At 30.3% G+C, this 16398-nt stretch overlaps 1 protein-coding gene across 1 annotated transcript in view; it reads right to left on the bottom strand.

Annotated features, from left to right (window-relative positions):
* Positions 1–16398, bottom strand: part of LOC139089216 (uncharacterized protein DDB_G0283357-like) — a 35707-nt gene that overhangs the window by 14414 nt on the left and 4895 nt on the right. The window contains exons 2-4 of the mRNA XM_070638686.1: positions 13840–14678; positions 5209–5302; positions 4340–4421 (exon numbers count right to left, since the gene is read on the bottom strand). Of these exons, the coding sequence (XP_070494787.1) occupies positions 4340–4421; positions 5209–5302; positions 13840–13873 (210 nt within the window). The 5' untranslated portion in view covers positions 13874–14678. The remainder of the gene's footprint in view (positions 1–4339; positions 4422–5208; positions 5303–13839; positions 14679–16398) is intronic.

Here is a 16398-nt window from a genome sequence, read left to right as displayed (position 1 = left end):
GACTATCAAGAATATATCCGTGAATTGAAATGCTTTAAATTGCTCTCTGCAGAGCGAAACAGCAAAAGAAAAAAAATCTTTCTTCCATCATATGGCTGATAAAAAAAGGAAAGGAAAGGAAAGAAATTGCACCAAAAGAATTCAGAGCCAAGCAGCAATAACAGCAGCCGAGGAGAGATTTCGTTTTGTACAAAGTAAGAAAAAAAACCTTCTTTTAATAGTGATGACCTAAAAAGCAACCTTCGAGATTTTTTTATTTTTTCGAATCTTCCAAAGCTGTTTGCTTGTGAAATAACTAACGACTACGAGGCATGCAGGTTGTTCTTTAGAGATGGTAAAATTGAATGGAATGAAGTTAATAAATGAATAATTGATGGTACTAATACAAGTTTGTATGATACAAAGGGAATACATATCGAATAGGGATGTATACATGCAGCATAATGAGAATCAAGTAATCAGGAAATAACCTGCTTATTTATGCTATCAATACATTAAATATTAACGTTGAAGAAAAGCGATTGTTAATAATTTATAACATCATTCTTGCACCATTTCCCCCTCCGTACTCAAATCTCTTCTCCATCATATTTCTACAGAGCTATCTACAAAGCTGCAAAGCTTAAGCGATTTCGAAATAACAAACGAAAATAAAATAAAAAAAATCTCATTTTGGTCAACCTTTACGTAATGTAAATTTTTAGAAATTTTGTTTTTTCTACTCTCATACCACAAGTCATCGACGTGTTGTAGTTTATTGTTATCAACAAGCTTTTTCTTCTACATGCTTACACATATGTGTACGCTTATAATATCTTTCAAGCCTTGTCAGATTGATGCCCCATTGCTCTATGCATTGAACAAAAAAAAAGACAAAAAGAAGTCGCATTTAACAATAATAACAGCAGAAATCCACGATAAAATAACGTGTATGGAGTCAAACTTAGAGATAGATATTTGGACAAAAACATTAATATGTGATTGAAAAGAAGAAAATAAAAGAAATGAAAAAGATATTTTTTTTGGTAGAAAACCTGAAATGGATTTATCTCGTATGGAGCAGAGAGGGAATATTATAAAGCTGTTGTTAAATTTCTAATTTATGCCTTATTGCGGAGCTATTAGCATTTTCATCAAGTAAGAAAAAAAAGCAATTTTTAGTAACTCTTTTTGTGTTTCAGATTGTGCAATTTTTTATGATACTCCTTCCTTTATAGCAGCCATCATTGATGTGTTTTCTTAAATTATACAAACATAATCTGGTCAATCTTAAATGTTGTCCATCTAATGATGGGAAAATGGGATTTAGAGACTTTTTCCTTCATGTTCCTACATTTGAAGTGTCTTACAGGTTCCATAACAATCTTAAAATTGAGCTTAAATTTTAAGCTGCTCTATAGCAGTTGAAAAGCTTAGGGCAATGACATATTGAAGGTTTTTGTCACTATTGGTTAAGTAATAAGCCATAGCTTAAATTTTGTTTGAAAAAATTGACATGCTTGCCTTTAAAAAGTTATCTTCAAGTTGTGGTTAGATCTCATTTTAGGAACTTCTCAAAATTATCACATGAGCTTTCCTAACTCTAAACATACTAGATTTTGAGAGCATACTTAAATGTACTAGGAATGACAAAGCTCTATGTGTGTTACAGCTTAGGACAGAAATCATCCAATCTCATAGTCCACAGCCGTCATTCACAAATAATCCCCATCATCACGTCATATCATCATCAACAGCTCAATCATGATTCGTTAATAAGTCTTATGAACATGGCAGTAAAACAAGCGAACTAGATACATAACTTGAACACTATTCATACTTTCGATAATATTACAAGTGTCGCCCTTACGTTGTGGATTAAAGAAAAATATTTTTGTTTACAATCCAAAGTGAAAATACAATTTTTTTTTATTTCATTCATGCGCTTCCTCGAGAGAAATGATAAATAATAATGTGCAACAGGTATGCTCTACATAAATGAATGAATATTTGCGACGTCGTCGTCGTCGTCATGATTTCCTGAAGCTAACGAAACAAAAAAATACCTTCGAGGTATAGAGAACATAACTGTTATAGTAATTCAAGCAAGCCCTTCAATATCCTATATACATATACACATCATGTTAAGAAAAAAACAAGATTTTTTAATCAGCACAAGTTCTTAGTGAAAAGAAATGAAAAGAGGTACACGAGATGCTTTCTCGTTTTAGGCTTTTGAATTCTTTCATCTTTTTCTTTGTACTTTTTTTACTTCTTTCATTTCTTCTCTCCTCATTGGGCCTCAACTAGCTGACTTTGACTAAATGAAGAGTATTTTAATGCTATTATTATTGTATATTGTTGTTGTTATTATTATTGGACCTGTACATACTTAAAAAAAATTTCTTTTTTTCAGAAATTTCTTTTCTTTAAAACTTAAGAAGAGAAATAAAAAAGAGTATCAGAAGAAGGTCTGGGCTAACTGTACAGCGTTCTAAATATTTTCTCATTTTCTGCCTCATTCAGAGAACTTCTTTTGGCAGTTAATTAATTAAATGAAGGTTCCACTTACTCATATCAATTCAGCCTATTCTTTTCTTTCATTCTCGAGCTCTTTTTTTAGTTCCTCGACACATGAGTTTTCTTTCTTTTTTCAACATTCTCAGTTAGCTTTTATGTTCTGTATTCTATTGAAATGTGTTACAGTACTTAGAAGCATCGTTAACTGAATGATTAATGATTAAATAAAATGAATGAAAAAAATTCTTGGAAATTTTCTTTTTGATATGGGTAATTTTTTTTTTGGGATATTGTTTGAGGTTCTAACAGCTAACCAGTAATTAATAGCTGTTGTGCATATTTTATGGTGAGCTTTTATGTCTAATTAACAGGATAAGACACTTGTTGTATTATTTAATTGAGCGTTTAGTTAATTATAGGAATCAACGTGTAATATAATTCAATTGTCTTGTCCTTCAAGAAGCTAAGGCACGATTAAAGCTAGCAACAGCACCTTTGAGCTTTTTGAAAAAGTAACAAATCCAGTTTTTTCCTTAAATTTCAGATTAACAGACTTATTTTTCAAAATTTGATAAGTTTACACATGTGAGACCGGGAATTCCTTATTTCTACGGTTATCACGACCGATAAACCAAAGTCTGATTCACAATGTTACGAAAAACAATATTCTTTATCTCCAGTCTTTCTTCTAAATTACGTCCGCACGTGTTGTGACGCAGATAAAATTCTGATAAATCAAATCTTATCAGCGTTTGTTCTTTAATTTTGAGTGGCTAAACTGTAGTTGTGCTTCAAGTATCGAAAGACAAGTTCACATTTCTGAATGTATGACTTTTAAGTTCAGTTGCTATCGGAACTTAACTAATCTAAGCTTTTTAATTAAAATTCCTCAAAAATCTTATCAGAATGGATCAGAATAGACAAAAATACTTTAGAACTAGTCATTAACTAAACATTAACTAGTCATAAGATCCACTCAAGATAGACATACTTTCTAAAGTATTAAAATAATTTCTCCCAAAAATTCTATACTAACTGTAATGTCACTAAAGAAAAGACACAATTTTGGACATGCTTATTGCTACTTATTGTAATATTCTCAATACAATACAAGAAAATGTGCTCAATGGAATCTCATAAAATTACCAGGTCACAGAAATTAAGAATCACACAATCATACGCTGTCCAAAAAGAGTAACCTCAATTTGAAATCAATACGAAAAAAATGTGAAATTTCTGAATTCATTTTCCAAATAAAGGAATCTACAGACATGAAAGAAGAATTGAGGTCCTCAAGAATTTCGTTGTTTCAAATGAACGATAAATTCTAATTAGCAAGTTAATTAATAATGAAAAAAAAAAGATCTTCACTTCTCCGCTCAATTAAAGTGCAGTTAATGAATTCTCATTCTTACAAAAAATAATTAATGTTAAGTTTTTTTCTTTTTTGAAATCATTCAATGACTTGATAACGTTTTCTTTCATTTTTTACTCTCTGTTCGCAGTTATAGTAACAGCATGTTTACACATATATTATGCTACTCTCGAATTGCTTAAAACAATATATAAATATATAAAATAATGTGAACTCAAATGAGAAATTCGTAAAAAAATCTTGTTTTAATTAAAAGATTTCATAAATCACGAGATCATTCATTGTGAGTGGAAAGAAACTTGATGGATTTTCTAATAATCACCAACATCATCGTCAGCAACAGCAGCAGCATTGGTAGCAGGCAATAGCATTGAGAGTTGAAACGCTATCAGCATAATTCAATCACAATAGGATTTTTAATAATAATAAATAATAAGAATTCTCTCTTATTCATTTCTTACTCACCTTGTACTCTTGCAATAAGTTATTCCATTTTTTGATGATCTTTGAAATTGGAAGTGGGACATTGAGTTCTCGTTCAACAACGCTAGAAATAGAAGAATGAGATAGACAGTGTGAGATGGGTGAGGTAAAAAAAGGGAGACAAACAAAAAATCGTAGTTTTAATCGAAATGAGAAAATCTGGGGTCAATTTGTAATGATGTCCAGTGTCTGGAGGTGAAAGGAGGGATTCTGAGGTCGGCTGATTTATAGGCATTAAGTTAGCCTTCTGGCATAACTCTATAAAGTAGTTAATTCAAGTTTTGGAGGTTAAACACAGTTACTGGAACTGACTAGCACTCTAAAGCATCAATTTATGATTTGTCTCAAAAATAGGAGTATGGACATCACTTGCGGATGATCCAGAAAAAGAGATTTTAAATTATTTGCATAAATCTTGAAAGAAACTATTGCGATAAAGATGAAAAAGAAAGGAAATGAGAAGAACTGGAGAAAAGAAAGCAAATTGAAATTTCTTTACTTCTTATTCCATTCATTCTGCTGTGTTTTTTAGGTTTGCCTTTAAATTTATTTCAATTTTTCTTCTTTTATTATTAATGCTCAGCAAAAGGTAAGTTAGCATGGCAGCAAGAATGTACGAAAGACCTATATTATAATAGGCAAATAATGGTAATCCAACTGTTACGAATAGAATGTCGTCTAAATATTTAAATTGTTGGCAATAAAAATTATTTTTCCTTTTTAAGATGTGACACTTCTATTCCATTCATGTGTGTGCATGTGCTAACAATTTAATTTCTAAGCTTTCTATTTTTTCTTCATTTAAAAGTACTTAAAATTCAAGCTAAGGGATATAAATGCGTGCAACTTACGCCCATGCATATTTCGATGCATTTCTTTTGCCTGTGAATAGTGGTGACAGCTCTGCACGTAGTCTGATGAGTGTTTTTACTTTGTCCGCTTCCCCTAAAAGGATATAAATAAAATAAAAAATAAATTATTAATTAAGCAACAATAAAAGTGTGAAATTATAATGAGATAAAGCAACAGCAGCACTAAAATGAAATTTCGTACATGATTTTATCAATTCATTTCTATATCCGACATGTGTGGAATTATTGCATCACCTAACATGGAGAAAAGAGTATTTCTTTACGAGTTGTAAATTTCTTATCTCGCCTTACAAATGAGCTCCAAAAAAATTTTTTCAGCTCTGTCTAATTCGACTCATTATTCATACATTATAGTTATTATAAATGTATGTGCGCATAATTGTTTCAATATTTTTTTATTTTATTTTCTTCTTTTCGTTATGTTACGAACATTTTTTTGAATTAATTAAAAGAGCTTGTATGCTGACCGAAAAAATAAAGGTAAGATTTTAAAGCAGTTAGGCAACTGCTCAAGAGAAATATGAACGAAAATTAGTGAAATTTTTTCTTTCATCTTTTATATTATTTTTTTGGTGAGTTGCCGTTAAAACATGAAGTATTAATGCTCTTAAAAAACATATAAGTAATATCTTAATATCATACATACAATATAACAAGTACCACAATAAAAAGAAATTTCTATCAAGTTTCCCCGAGCGGCACATTTGAGTGCTTTTGAAGTTAGTTTTTAGGGAGTGATATGTGGCCAAGAACTGACATTATTAGGCATTTTACTTCCTTTGTGTGTCACGATTCACATTAAATAATGAGGCTAAATTAGGGTTTAATGAGGAACGTTTTGCAACTGCTGATTAGACTACACCAAGCATATTTAAATAATCCAGAACATCTAAGGTCTAATTTTAGATACATAAAGCATCAATGAAGCATAACAAAACACAAATATGCTGTTCGGGTTACAATCTCTTTCCACTCAATAGTCTCAATCAAAAATCTGTGTAAATGTTGTCTAAACTTTCATAGAAACAGCAATAAATGTATACATAATTGCTTGTGGTAATCATACATGAACGAGATTAGATGAGCAATCAAGATACAGAAAAGTATTATTGATTTCTTTCATTTTTTTATTTACATGTCTTAATGTGACTATGATCAGGTACATTAATATTATTGTAGTACATGCCGAAAAGCCCTGGGAGGGGAGAGAGTCTTGAATCGGCTACAAGATGAGTCAAAGAATGTGAAAGAGGCAGTGAAGATTAACTTTAATTGCTGATATTGCCGAGTGATCAATTTAGCAAGAGAAATGATGAGAAATTGCTTGTTGGATGTACTGAAATGCTCGTGAAAGATATAAAAATTTTATTTTTTTAAAAACGATTAGAAAAAAATAGTTATAATTTAATATCTTGTTCCTCCCATCGTTTTACTTCTATATATTTAGTGTACTTAGCGCGTTATTGATCTCAGCTTATTATTTTCAGTCAATTCCTTTCTAATATGCCAAAGTGTAGCTTTCACAATAAAAATCAGCATTACAGAATATAAAGATTCAATTAAATTGCTATTAACAACTCATTTAATGATATTTAATTCAGTAATTTAGACATATTTTTGAATAACGTTTAAAGGATATACTTTAATTAGACTCGAACTGTTGCCAACAAAGTAATAAAAAATTCTAAAAAAAGTACTTTTATGAACTTCAGAAAAGCCATAAACATCAATGATATTTGATTCAAAATTGCTATGGATCATCTACATGATTGCGCATTTCCATAATTACGAGATCAGTTTTCAACGAATTTCTACAGTACTTAATATAGAACATGCAGCTAATTACATAGAATTTCCTTTCATCATCAAGCGCATGAAACTTTATTTTTTTCATCATCTTCGTCTATAATTGTGCGCCAAATTATTCATGTTCTCTTTTCTCTCAATCGTTCTCTGTACAAAGTCTCGAAAGAATCCCGCAAGGTGAACGCAATAAGTTATAAAATGTAGATGAATAGAACTAAAGTGAAGAAGAATGAGAAGGAGGAAGACGATGATGATGATGATGATGAGAATTTTTCAGAACGTGCAATCGATTGAATCAGGTTAAAAATGGAAGAGAAAGAGATGAAATATAGGTTACTATAATAGCATTTATATTAAGAACCTCATGCACACAATTATGTGCAACAACACAGCTGAGCAATCAATTCTATTTGGGTACGAAAAAGAATCTCTTCTTTGCCTGCCGTCGTGAGCCTGGGAAAATTCATCAATCACGATGAAAATTCATTCTCGCTTTTACTAAGTTTTCTTTCTTTTTAAGAAAAACGATCACGTGCGTAGGTGATGAAGAAATTCTAAGATTTTTTTGCCAGACACCTGTTTTCATATTTTTCTCTCCTCCTCGACTCTTGACTGTGTTTTTCTCGTTTGGCTTATATTTACTACACTTCATTCAGATGATTCTCGGTACGATCGAGAGTTGAAATTTATAATTTAAAGTCACTTCTTTTGTGAATAATGAAGTATGTAGAAGTTTTCTTTTTAATAGATTTTCATCAGTCATGTACATTCGGATGAAGAAAATAAAATTATGGTATGAAGGTGGTCGCTGATGACCAACAGAAGCGCATTCTCTGTGGAGGGATTTGGGGGTTTCTAGAGTCCATCTTGACGGTCCTCAAAAGACAGTCGACTCTTTGATTAGAGGAAAAACAAGACTTGAATGAATGACTAGTAAGACGAACAGACAGTCGGGCAAAGTAGCGACAATAACGTCATTTCCATTTGGGAAATTGCGCTTAAAATTGCGCTGATGAACATCGTAAAGAGTAGCATCAATGAGAGAAAATGATGATTTTTTCTTTCTGCTAACCATATACACTAAACTGAATCGTTAATATACACATGAAGATATATTTTTCTTTTGATCTAATTTTAGAATCATTTTCAGAATCATTTTAGCGTTTATATAGAACGGAAAAATAACATTTTTTCCTCCTCATCGCATTTCAATCTCTTTTTCCTTTCGTCTATCGTATCTACTTCATGTATATATAGTTTTTTTTACTGTAATACATCTCAATCTCATTTTTATTATACTTCTTTTATTTTTGCGTGCTGTTCCGCATTTAATGAAAATTTATTTCTTCTAAATGATGAATTTTGCTTTGATTTTATGCTAACAGATGAAATCTATTTATTTAATCATGTTCTTCTTCCCTATCCGAAATACAGAAAAAAAGAAAAATTGATCTCTTTTCCCTCTCTAACTCGCTCATTCATCAATATAAAATTTTTATAGCTGTATTTAGATTTAGATCTGCACAAGGCATGATTCTATTTTCTATACTTTATAGTCTTTTCTTTTTTTGTTCAATCAACTATTTCCGATATGTTTTAGATGGTGGGATGTAATTGGGGTTTGGGTCTTAAGCTCAAAAATTGGAAATATTGCAGATATCAGCTCGAGTGAACATATCGTTAGAATAAGTCAATAGCTAGACATCAACCTGCCTTTAACTAGTTATAGGGAAGCTAGGGAACCAGGGAAGCTTTTTAAGCCTAATTTATGAATATCAACGAATGTCGAGAACCCCGCACCTTCTTGAACATCTCTAACTACACTCCTGGATCTATACATAGTTATACCTCAATGAAATACAAATAAAACAGTATAAAAGCAATACGGAAAGAAAGAAATAAAGGCACAATTTCTTCATGTAGAATTAAAAAGAGCAGAAAATTTCTCGGCATTTTGCATATCTTTTCATTTCATTTTTAATTGTACTATTTTTCAAAAATAAAAAGTAGAAATAACAAATAGAAGGAAAGCAAAAAAAAAATCTAGCTAAAAGGCATTGTCTGTGTGCATCGTTAGCATTTTTTATGCTGTACAAAAGAACAGTTTATCGATTATTTAAATGCTCTGATCTCAACTCTTCTCTATTCATTTTCTATATAATTTAAGCATGCAGCTTCCATTATTCATCTTCTAAGCTTGCAGTTTTTTTTGTGTATAAGGAAAACTTGTCGATATTTGAAAATTTATTGCATTGAAATAGAAAAAGCTTTATCCAGAAATAGAAAAATAGAAGGAAATTATGAGAGTATTCTATTTTGATAGGCTATAAGATTTGTGCAATGTGTGCAGACAATGTATGGAGAGCAATTTGAAAATTCTTCTTTAATAGTCATAGGTGCGGTTCTTTTTTGTTCCCATTTTAGTTCTCTTAAGTACGAGGAATGCATTTGAATGCTGTACTTTTGTATTTCTTTTTATGTTTTTTTAGGTTGCCGTTAAGATGTGTATTTCAAGTTTGTGTTAAGATTTGAATTTTCCGTTAAAAATTGACTTTTGGATTTTGAAGATTTGAATTTTAGAATTTTGGAAATAATTTAAATTTTAACTTTTGAATTCTATTTCAAACTTTTATGTTTAATGAGACCGAAACCCAGATGTCCCTTGTTGCCTCAGTCCCAGTTCCGTGTTAGGTCTCGGTATGGAAAATAAGTCGAACTGAATTTTTCCAATTTGAAGAATTTATAAAATTCCTATAAGAAACATTTTATTAAGTAAATTAATTTTTAATTCCTCAGAAATTAATAAAAATTTATTTCAAAATGGAACTCCGTTAAGTGAATTTCTATTCATTATAAACAACAACTTTCCGTTAATTAGAATCTCCATACAAACTAGATTATTTGGAGTGAATAATTCTTGAAAATAATTTGAATCATTTACATCAATTATTAACAATAAAAATCAGTGAGTAAAAAAAGTTTATGGAACTTTCCAAAAATAAAAGCAAGAAAAGAAATAATTAAAATTACAATAAATCAGAATTATAATATACACATGAAATAAAGCTAAAAAGAAAGAAAATTTCTTCTTTATATAATCAAAACGGTGATTATCATTTCGATTCAGCAAGCATAAAAAATTCATAACTTGCGAAATAATAAGCTTTCCTTTAGATCTCCATTTAAAGCAGATAACAATCGAAAGTGAAATTTTTTTTTCTATTTTCTTTTTCTTTCTATACTCAAGTCCAATTAGATAGTAAACAACAACACACATTCCAATGTGAAATTCTGCTGCTTCCAACTATCAAACACTTGTTGCTTGTGCTTTCTTTTCTTCATACATTTTTTTTCTCCCATATCATCATGTTTTCTCTTACTAAACACATTCTTCATGCATACATGTGTGTGAATTTTTTTATTTTATTTATCCATTATTGTTGTTTTTATTGCGCATATAGTGTTAGTATAGTCATATTTAGATAGGTGCCCATAATAATACAAGATTTAGAAATTTTCTATTTCATTTCTCTTTCCTTCACTAAATCCATGCCTCGATGAGGAGTGGTGGGGAAACCATCATCAGAAGAATTTTCTCATCCACACATCGAGTGCCTTCACCGAAATAAAAATCGAAATTAATATTATGAAATGAGTGTCTTTGACTTTACAGCAAAAAAACTTTCCCTCAGAATTTTCACCTGTACATCTCCCCACTACTCCCAATGTGTATTTTATTTCACACACATTTTCAGCGCGTACTCTTCACAGAAGACTTTACTGATAAAGAAGACCTTTTTTTTGTGTATGAGAAATGAAAAAAAAAATACTCAAAAACCCGTTGATTCAGCTAACACAACAGAAAATCGAGTAAGTAAGCAAGCAGAATATATAACATAAGCATGCTAGAAAGCAAAATTGGTTTTGATGTGAAGATAGTAATAATAATAGCAGCAATAAGAAGACGACAAACATTTTCACTTTGCATTCTTTCACAACTCTCTTCATTATGCTTTCTTCTTATTCATCGCCATCACACAATTTGTGCTAATTAGAAGTTTCTTTTTTTTTGACGAAAATATATAAAAGAATTGAAGAGCCATGCTAATGGTAATGTGATGGCAACAATAGGCTGTTTCTTTTGCTTGTGCTATGTGTGGTTGGTTGTTTGATTTAGTTGGTGGAGAAAGAAAGAGAAACTTTCACCAGAAAAAAAAGAAGCGAAAAAATGTATATTATAAAAAAATTTATATTTATAGTCTATAAATGCCTTAATTTTGTTAATGATGATACCATTTCTTTGCTGTATCTATGCTGAGATTTAATCATCATCTCATTATAATTTTTCCTTCTATTACTGTCATATCTATAGTAACTCTACTTTTATTATGGTTTTCTATTTTTGATAAACAACTCCAAAAGCTTTTTGAATGTAAAGTATTAGATAAGATAGCGTATTTTTTTGACTTTTAGATTAGTTCGGGAGGCAAACACAGTGGGTGGAAGTTGCTTCCAGAATCTTGCTTAATATTGTTCCATACATCCTTATGCTAGCAATTTGACTCATCAAAATTCAAATATTTTCCGCTATTTTCAACGAACATTCTCTTTGCATGATGATGAACATGAGAGATGATGCAAGTGTCCAGAAGACTAGCCCCAACTTTCCTTCCATATGCCAAATCACACGCACCATATGGTATTCTATATTTAGATGTGGTTGTTATTAGAAACCCCATAAGACTTTTTACATCCCTACCCAAAATGACTGTATGGTCAATTTTAAAAATTTTTAGTAACCGAGTCACCAAAAGAGGAGGGAGCTTACGGTCAACAATCATGATTGTGTAAGAAAAATACCATTTTCATGATTCTACATGAGATGAAATGAGAAAGAAAAAAATGTGTGTCATATTGAAGTTGTTAAATTGAAGGAACGTGAATAATCTAGGACAATGAAAGTGAAATCGTCAACAGTAACAATTTTTTTCGATAGTTCTGGTTATTAGCGGATTTAGGGAATGTCAATAGTCAACGTTGTCTCTCAAAATGGACGAATTTACACAAAGCACAATGGAGGGCTAAACAGCTTGACCTATTTCTTTGTTTCTCTGTGTTTCAATTCTAGTTTTCTAATCCAAGTATGGAGAACAGATTTCTCCAAAAATATATGTGTGCGCATTGAGGTGCTTATTTTGATGTGCCAAATTTAAATTATCTCAAAATAAGATTAAAGAGTTAGAAAGTGAAATCATTGAGTCATCTTATGTTCTGCTATGGTAACATAAATCCGGGTTAAGAAGAAGCCCCTCTGCAGATAGAAGAGAAAAAAGGCAGCAGCATTTTTTTTCGCATCCATATGGTTGGTTGTGAAAATTTTGTTATCTGAAAGGTCAATTATGGTAGCATATGGACAAACAGTAAATGTGCCGAAAGCAACAGTTTTGATATAATTATGCGAAAAATATAATAATTTGATGTTTTTAGGCTGATTTTTTAAGGCAGAGATAAATGTTAATCTCCTTCATAATAAATCTATTCAAAATGGTAGATAATGATGAAAAGAGCGACAACATAAGGAATGAAATAATTCGTTTCCATCAGTAACAACAGTAACAGTATGAAAATAAATAGATAGATAGATAGATGGAATGGATGGATGGATGATAGAGAAAAAATATGTGTTGTATACAGTTAGAGATTTCTCAATATAGTAACGACCTTCGAAAGGATCAATGCGCAGTAAACAAATTTTTGAGCTATTATCAAGAAGGTTTCTGCTCCTCAAGTCTTCTTTTTCTTCTTATTTATTTAACTTCTGTTATATTCAAGATTTTCTAAATTTAATTTCCGTGTGGGATTCATTCCTAGTGTTCTTATTACACACAGATTGGCAACAACAAGACATGAGAAGATAGAGAGTGAGTGAGGAGGACGAAATACGAAAAGAAGCTAAAATTTTCATTTTCCATGCATGTATATAGACACTACAGTGTACTTTATGTGTATAGATAGATATATATATATCCATCCATATCTATAGATACATACATTTTACGGAAAGAATCGATTGCGCACAAGAAGAGAAATTTCTTCTCCTTTCTCAAGTTCTTTCTCGTCATCGGTCTTTTTCTATGAAGAAGAAAAATACACAAAATTCGAGGGAAACAATACAAAGTGTTTGTGTAAATTTGTAACTACATCTAATTGATTTTCTAAGCATATGAATTTTTATTCGCTCATTTTAATTAACTTTTTGAACAAAAATTTTCATTCTCATGTCTAAAAATTTCTCTTTTTGATATTTAGAGCATCACAGGAATTGCATAAAAGACGTTAAACTAGAATTTTCCAACTACCATACCGAAGACATTTTCTAGATTATCCAAAATCAAAAAATCAATAATTAGTACAATTTTGAGTTCATTACCCAGTATAGATAACGTCATTTGAATTTATATTGAGAATTTTTGCACAGATTTTCATGAAATATCAACAATCTGTTAGCGATTTTTTTCTTCTTTCTCATTCCTTTTTTCTCTTTTTTTCTGTTCTACGGTGATACAATAATAATATTTTCAATTTTTTTTATTTTCCCTCGACGAGAAGTAACGTCGTTCTGCTGTGCAACGTTACGGGTAATTTCAGAATTATAAATATGAATAACTTTTTATATTTTTTTTGTGTATAAATTTTGCGATAAGAAATCGAAATACAGGCTGATAAGAATTTATATAGCAAAAAAAACTTAAAATGCAGCAAAAAGTTAGTCATAAAAAAAACTAAAAATAATGAACTACTTACAGCAATATCGAATCGACTGATTCGGCTGAGCCATGGCAAAGCTTTTCTTGATTAAATCCAATTTGGTAGGTAAGTGTTTCACCGTGGGGCACGAAATTTTACAGATAAATTAAAAAATATGTTTGTAAAATTTTTCTTTTTTTTTGCACTAAATTTAATTTTTCCTTTTTGCACTTTTTCTTATTTTTATTTTTCCTTCTTTAATAAAATTTTCTATATTTTTTTTTATAACTTGTGTAAAATAATTTCTTATTTTTTTGCTTTACTTATTTTTTTTTTTGTATTTTTTTTTTTGATATATTTATATCTCAGGCAATTTTTCTTCCTTCACTGAGAACTGTTCACGAAAATCTTTTCTTCTGTTTTTTTGTTGCTTTCTTTCAAGCAGCGAAGGCAATGTGTAGTTGAGAAAATTCTGTTCAGAAATTTAATTTCAGCTTTTCTCATGAGAAAGAAAATAGTAGTCGTCTCTTCTATTCTAAAAAATCTGTTTTTCTTTCCTTGAAGAAAATTTTCTTGTGCTCCCGTAAACATCCGAAAACACCCGACACCGAGAATGTGTATACACAAAAAAAAATCTTTTTTTTTTTTCTTTATTTTTTGATTTTCTCTCGTCTCGAAAATTTTTTATTTTTCTTTTTTAACTCGTAGAATAAGGAAAAAATTTCTTTATTATTTTATTCCTTAAAAATTAAATTAAAAATTATTTTAGGCACCGAAAATTAAATTATTTTTCTTGTCCAGTTCGGAGACGCATCCAATACGAGTTTTAATCCACGGAGACGATGTTGATGAATGAACGATCGTGATATTGTAGCGCGATCGATCAGCAACAGAAACTGATCAACAAAACAGAAAATATAAAAATATGAGAAAAAAAAACTTTTCTTCTTTACTTCTTCTTTTTTCTTTTTTTTAAAAAAAAGCAAAAAGTAACAGAAGAAGAAATAAAAAAAATTTCTAATTCCACTACACTCAGCCAGCTCACAGAGTAGTATAGTATATACAATTTTTCATATTCCTTCTGATAGTCCACCAAAAAAAAAAAATGCTTCGTAAGTGTATTTGAAAAAAACAGAGAATAAAGTTCGAGAGAGTCGAGAGAAATGAGAGTGAAAGAAGTCAAGCAGATTGCTAGTGACTGAGCGTGAATCATAAAAAAATCTATTCAGTTATACATGCACATGCCGAGAGAACAAAACTTTTCTCCCGAATTATATGAAACAACAAGCATTAAGAAGGTATAGAAATAAAAGTTTTTACTTAGTATGAAGACCGACTGATTTTGTACAGTCACCCACCAAAATAACTGATTAATTTTTATTTTTACATTGCCTATCTCAATAATAAGTTTCTTAGACATTGTCATGCTCAGTTTACAGGAGTAGAAAGAATATTAAATGACAATGAAATCTTATCAGTTCTTTTTTTTATTAATTTATTTTTTTCGTTATTTATGACTTGATTTGCCGAGAACATTTTCGAGTTTTTCATATCAACAATGGCACCTGTATTATCAAACACGACGCTCTGTTCTGAATTCAACGTAGGATACACGTGCATTCAAAAGGTTTTGATAAAAAATTAACTAAACTTTGTTCTAGTCATGATAAAGGCATTGCCATTGACATCCGTATCAGTAAATGAATATGATTAGAGCTGATCAGAATTTTTTTTTGTTTTTACTTTGGAAATTGATAACCGAAAATCAAATTCTCAAGAATTTTATGTAAGTGTCAAGGACCTTAGATGATTTTGAATGGAATATTTTGGGAATTTAAATCAAAGATTATGATTTTTTAGATTTTTAAGATTTGAATTTCCGAGTTATTTTTGGGGAACTGGAGAACAGGCAAAGAGCTTGCCTTCAATGATTCAATGATTCTCAGGGTCAATTAACCAACACTTGTGATATCTAGATATCAGAAATTTGGAAAGACTTGTCTGTAGATTTACAGATTATTTTCTACCAAACTATTCCTCAAACTAGGATTAAGGTGTGGAACTATCTGATCCTAAACATTCTAAAATTTTATTTCGAGCAGAGCTTTTATTGTGAAATTTTTGAAAAATGGATATTTGATGACGAAATCAAGAATTTGGACCTCCATATTGACTATAATCCCAACTGATACGACTGCAAGCATACGTAAACAATTTGATCTTTACGTCATCATCTCTGTCCTTGATCATTTTACACGAGCTATTTAAAAACATTTCATTCTAAAAATGATATCAAGTAAATGATAAATGAAGAACAGACAAAGTAAATAGAACGTCTACATAGAAGATGTATCAAGTATATGCAGTCTCAGACGTGGAAAGAAAATATATCATTGATTCTCATTCTTAGCAATTTGATGTATTTATTCTATTTTCGGAATATTGTTATCAATCAAAAAATATTAGAGTAGATCAGTAATCTTACGCGGTAATATTTTTGTTCCTAGGTTGAAATAATATAAAAAAATATGTGGCACGTTGGGAAATGAGTTGAGGTAGAGAAACACTTGATCATACAAATATTCGATAAAAACAAAACTTTTAAAAAAAGAGAGA

The sequence above is a fragment of the Chironomus tepperi genome, unplaced genomic scaffold, assembly GCF_022539635.2.
Source record: "Chironomus tepperi strain 1889 unplaced genomic scaffold, CSIRO-AGI_Ctep_v1 contig_176, whole genome shotgun sequence".
Taxonomy (NCBI): domain Eukaryota; kingdom Metazoa; phylum Arthropoda; class Insecta; order Diptera; family Chironomidae; genus Chironomus; species Chironomus tepperi.
This window is presented reverse-complemented; position numbering and strand designations above follow the sequence as displayed.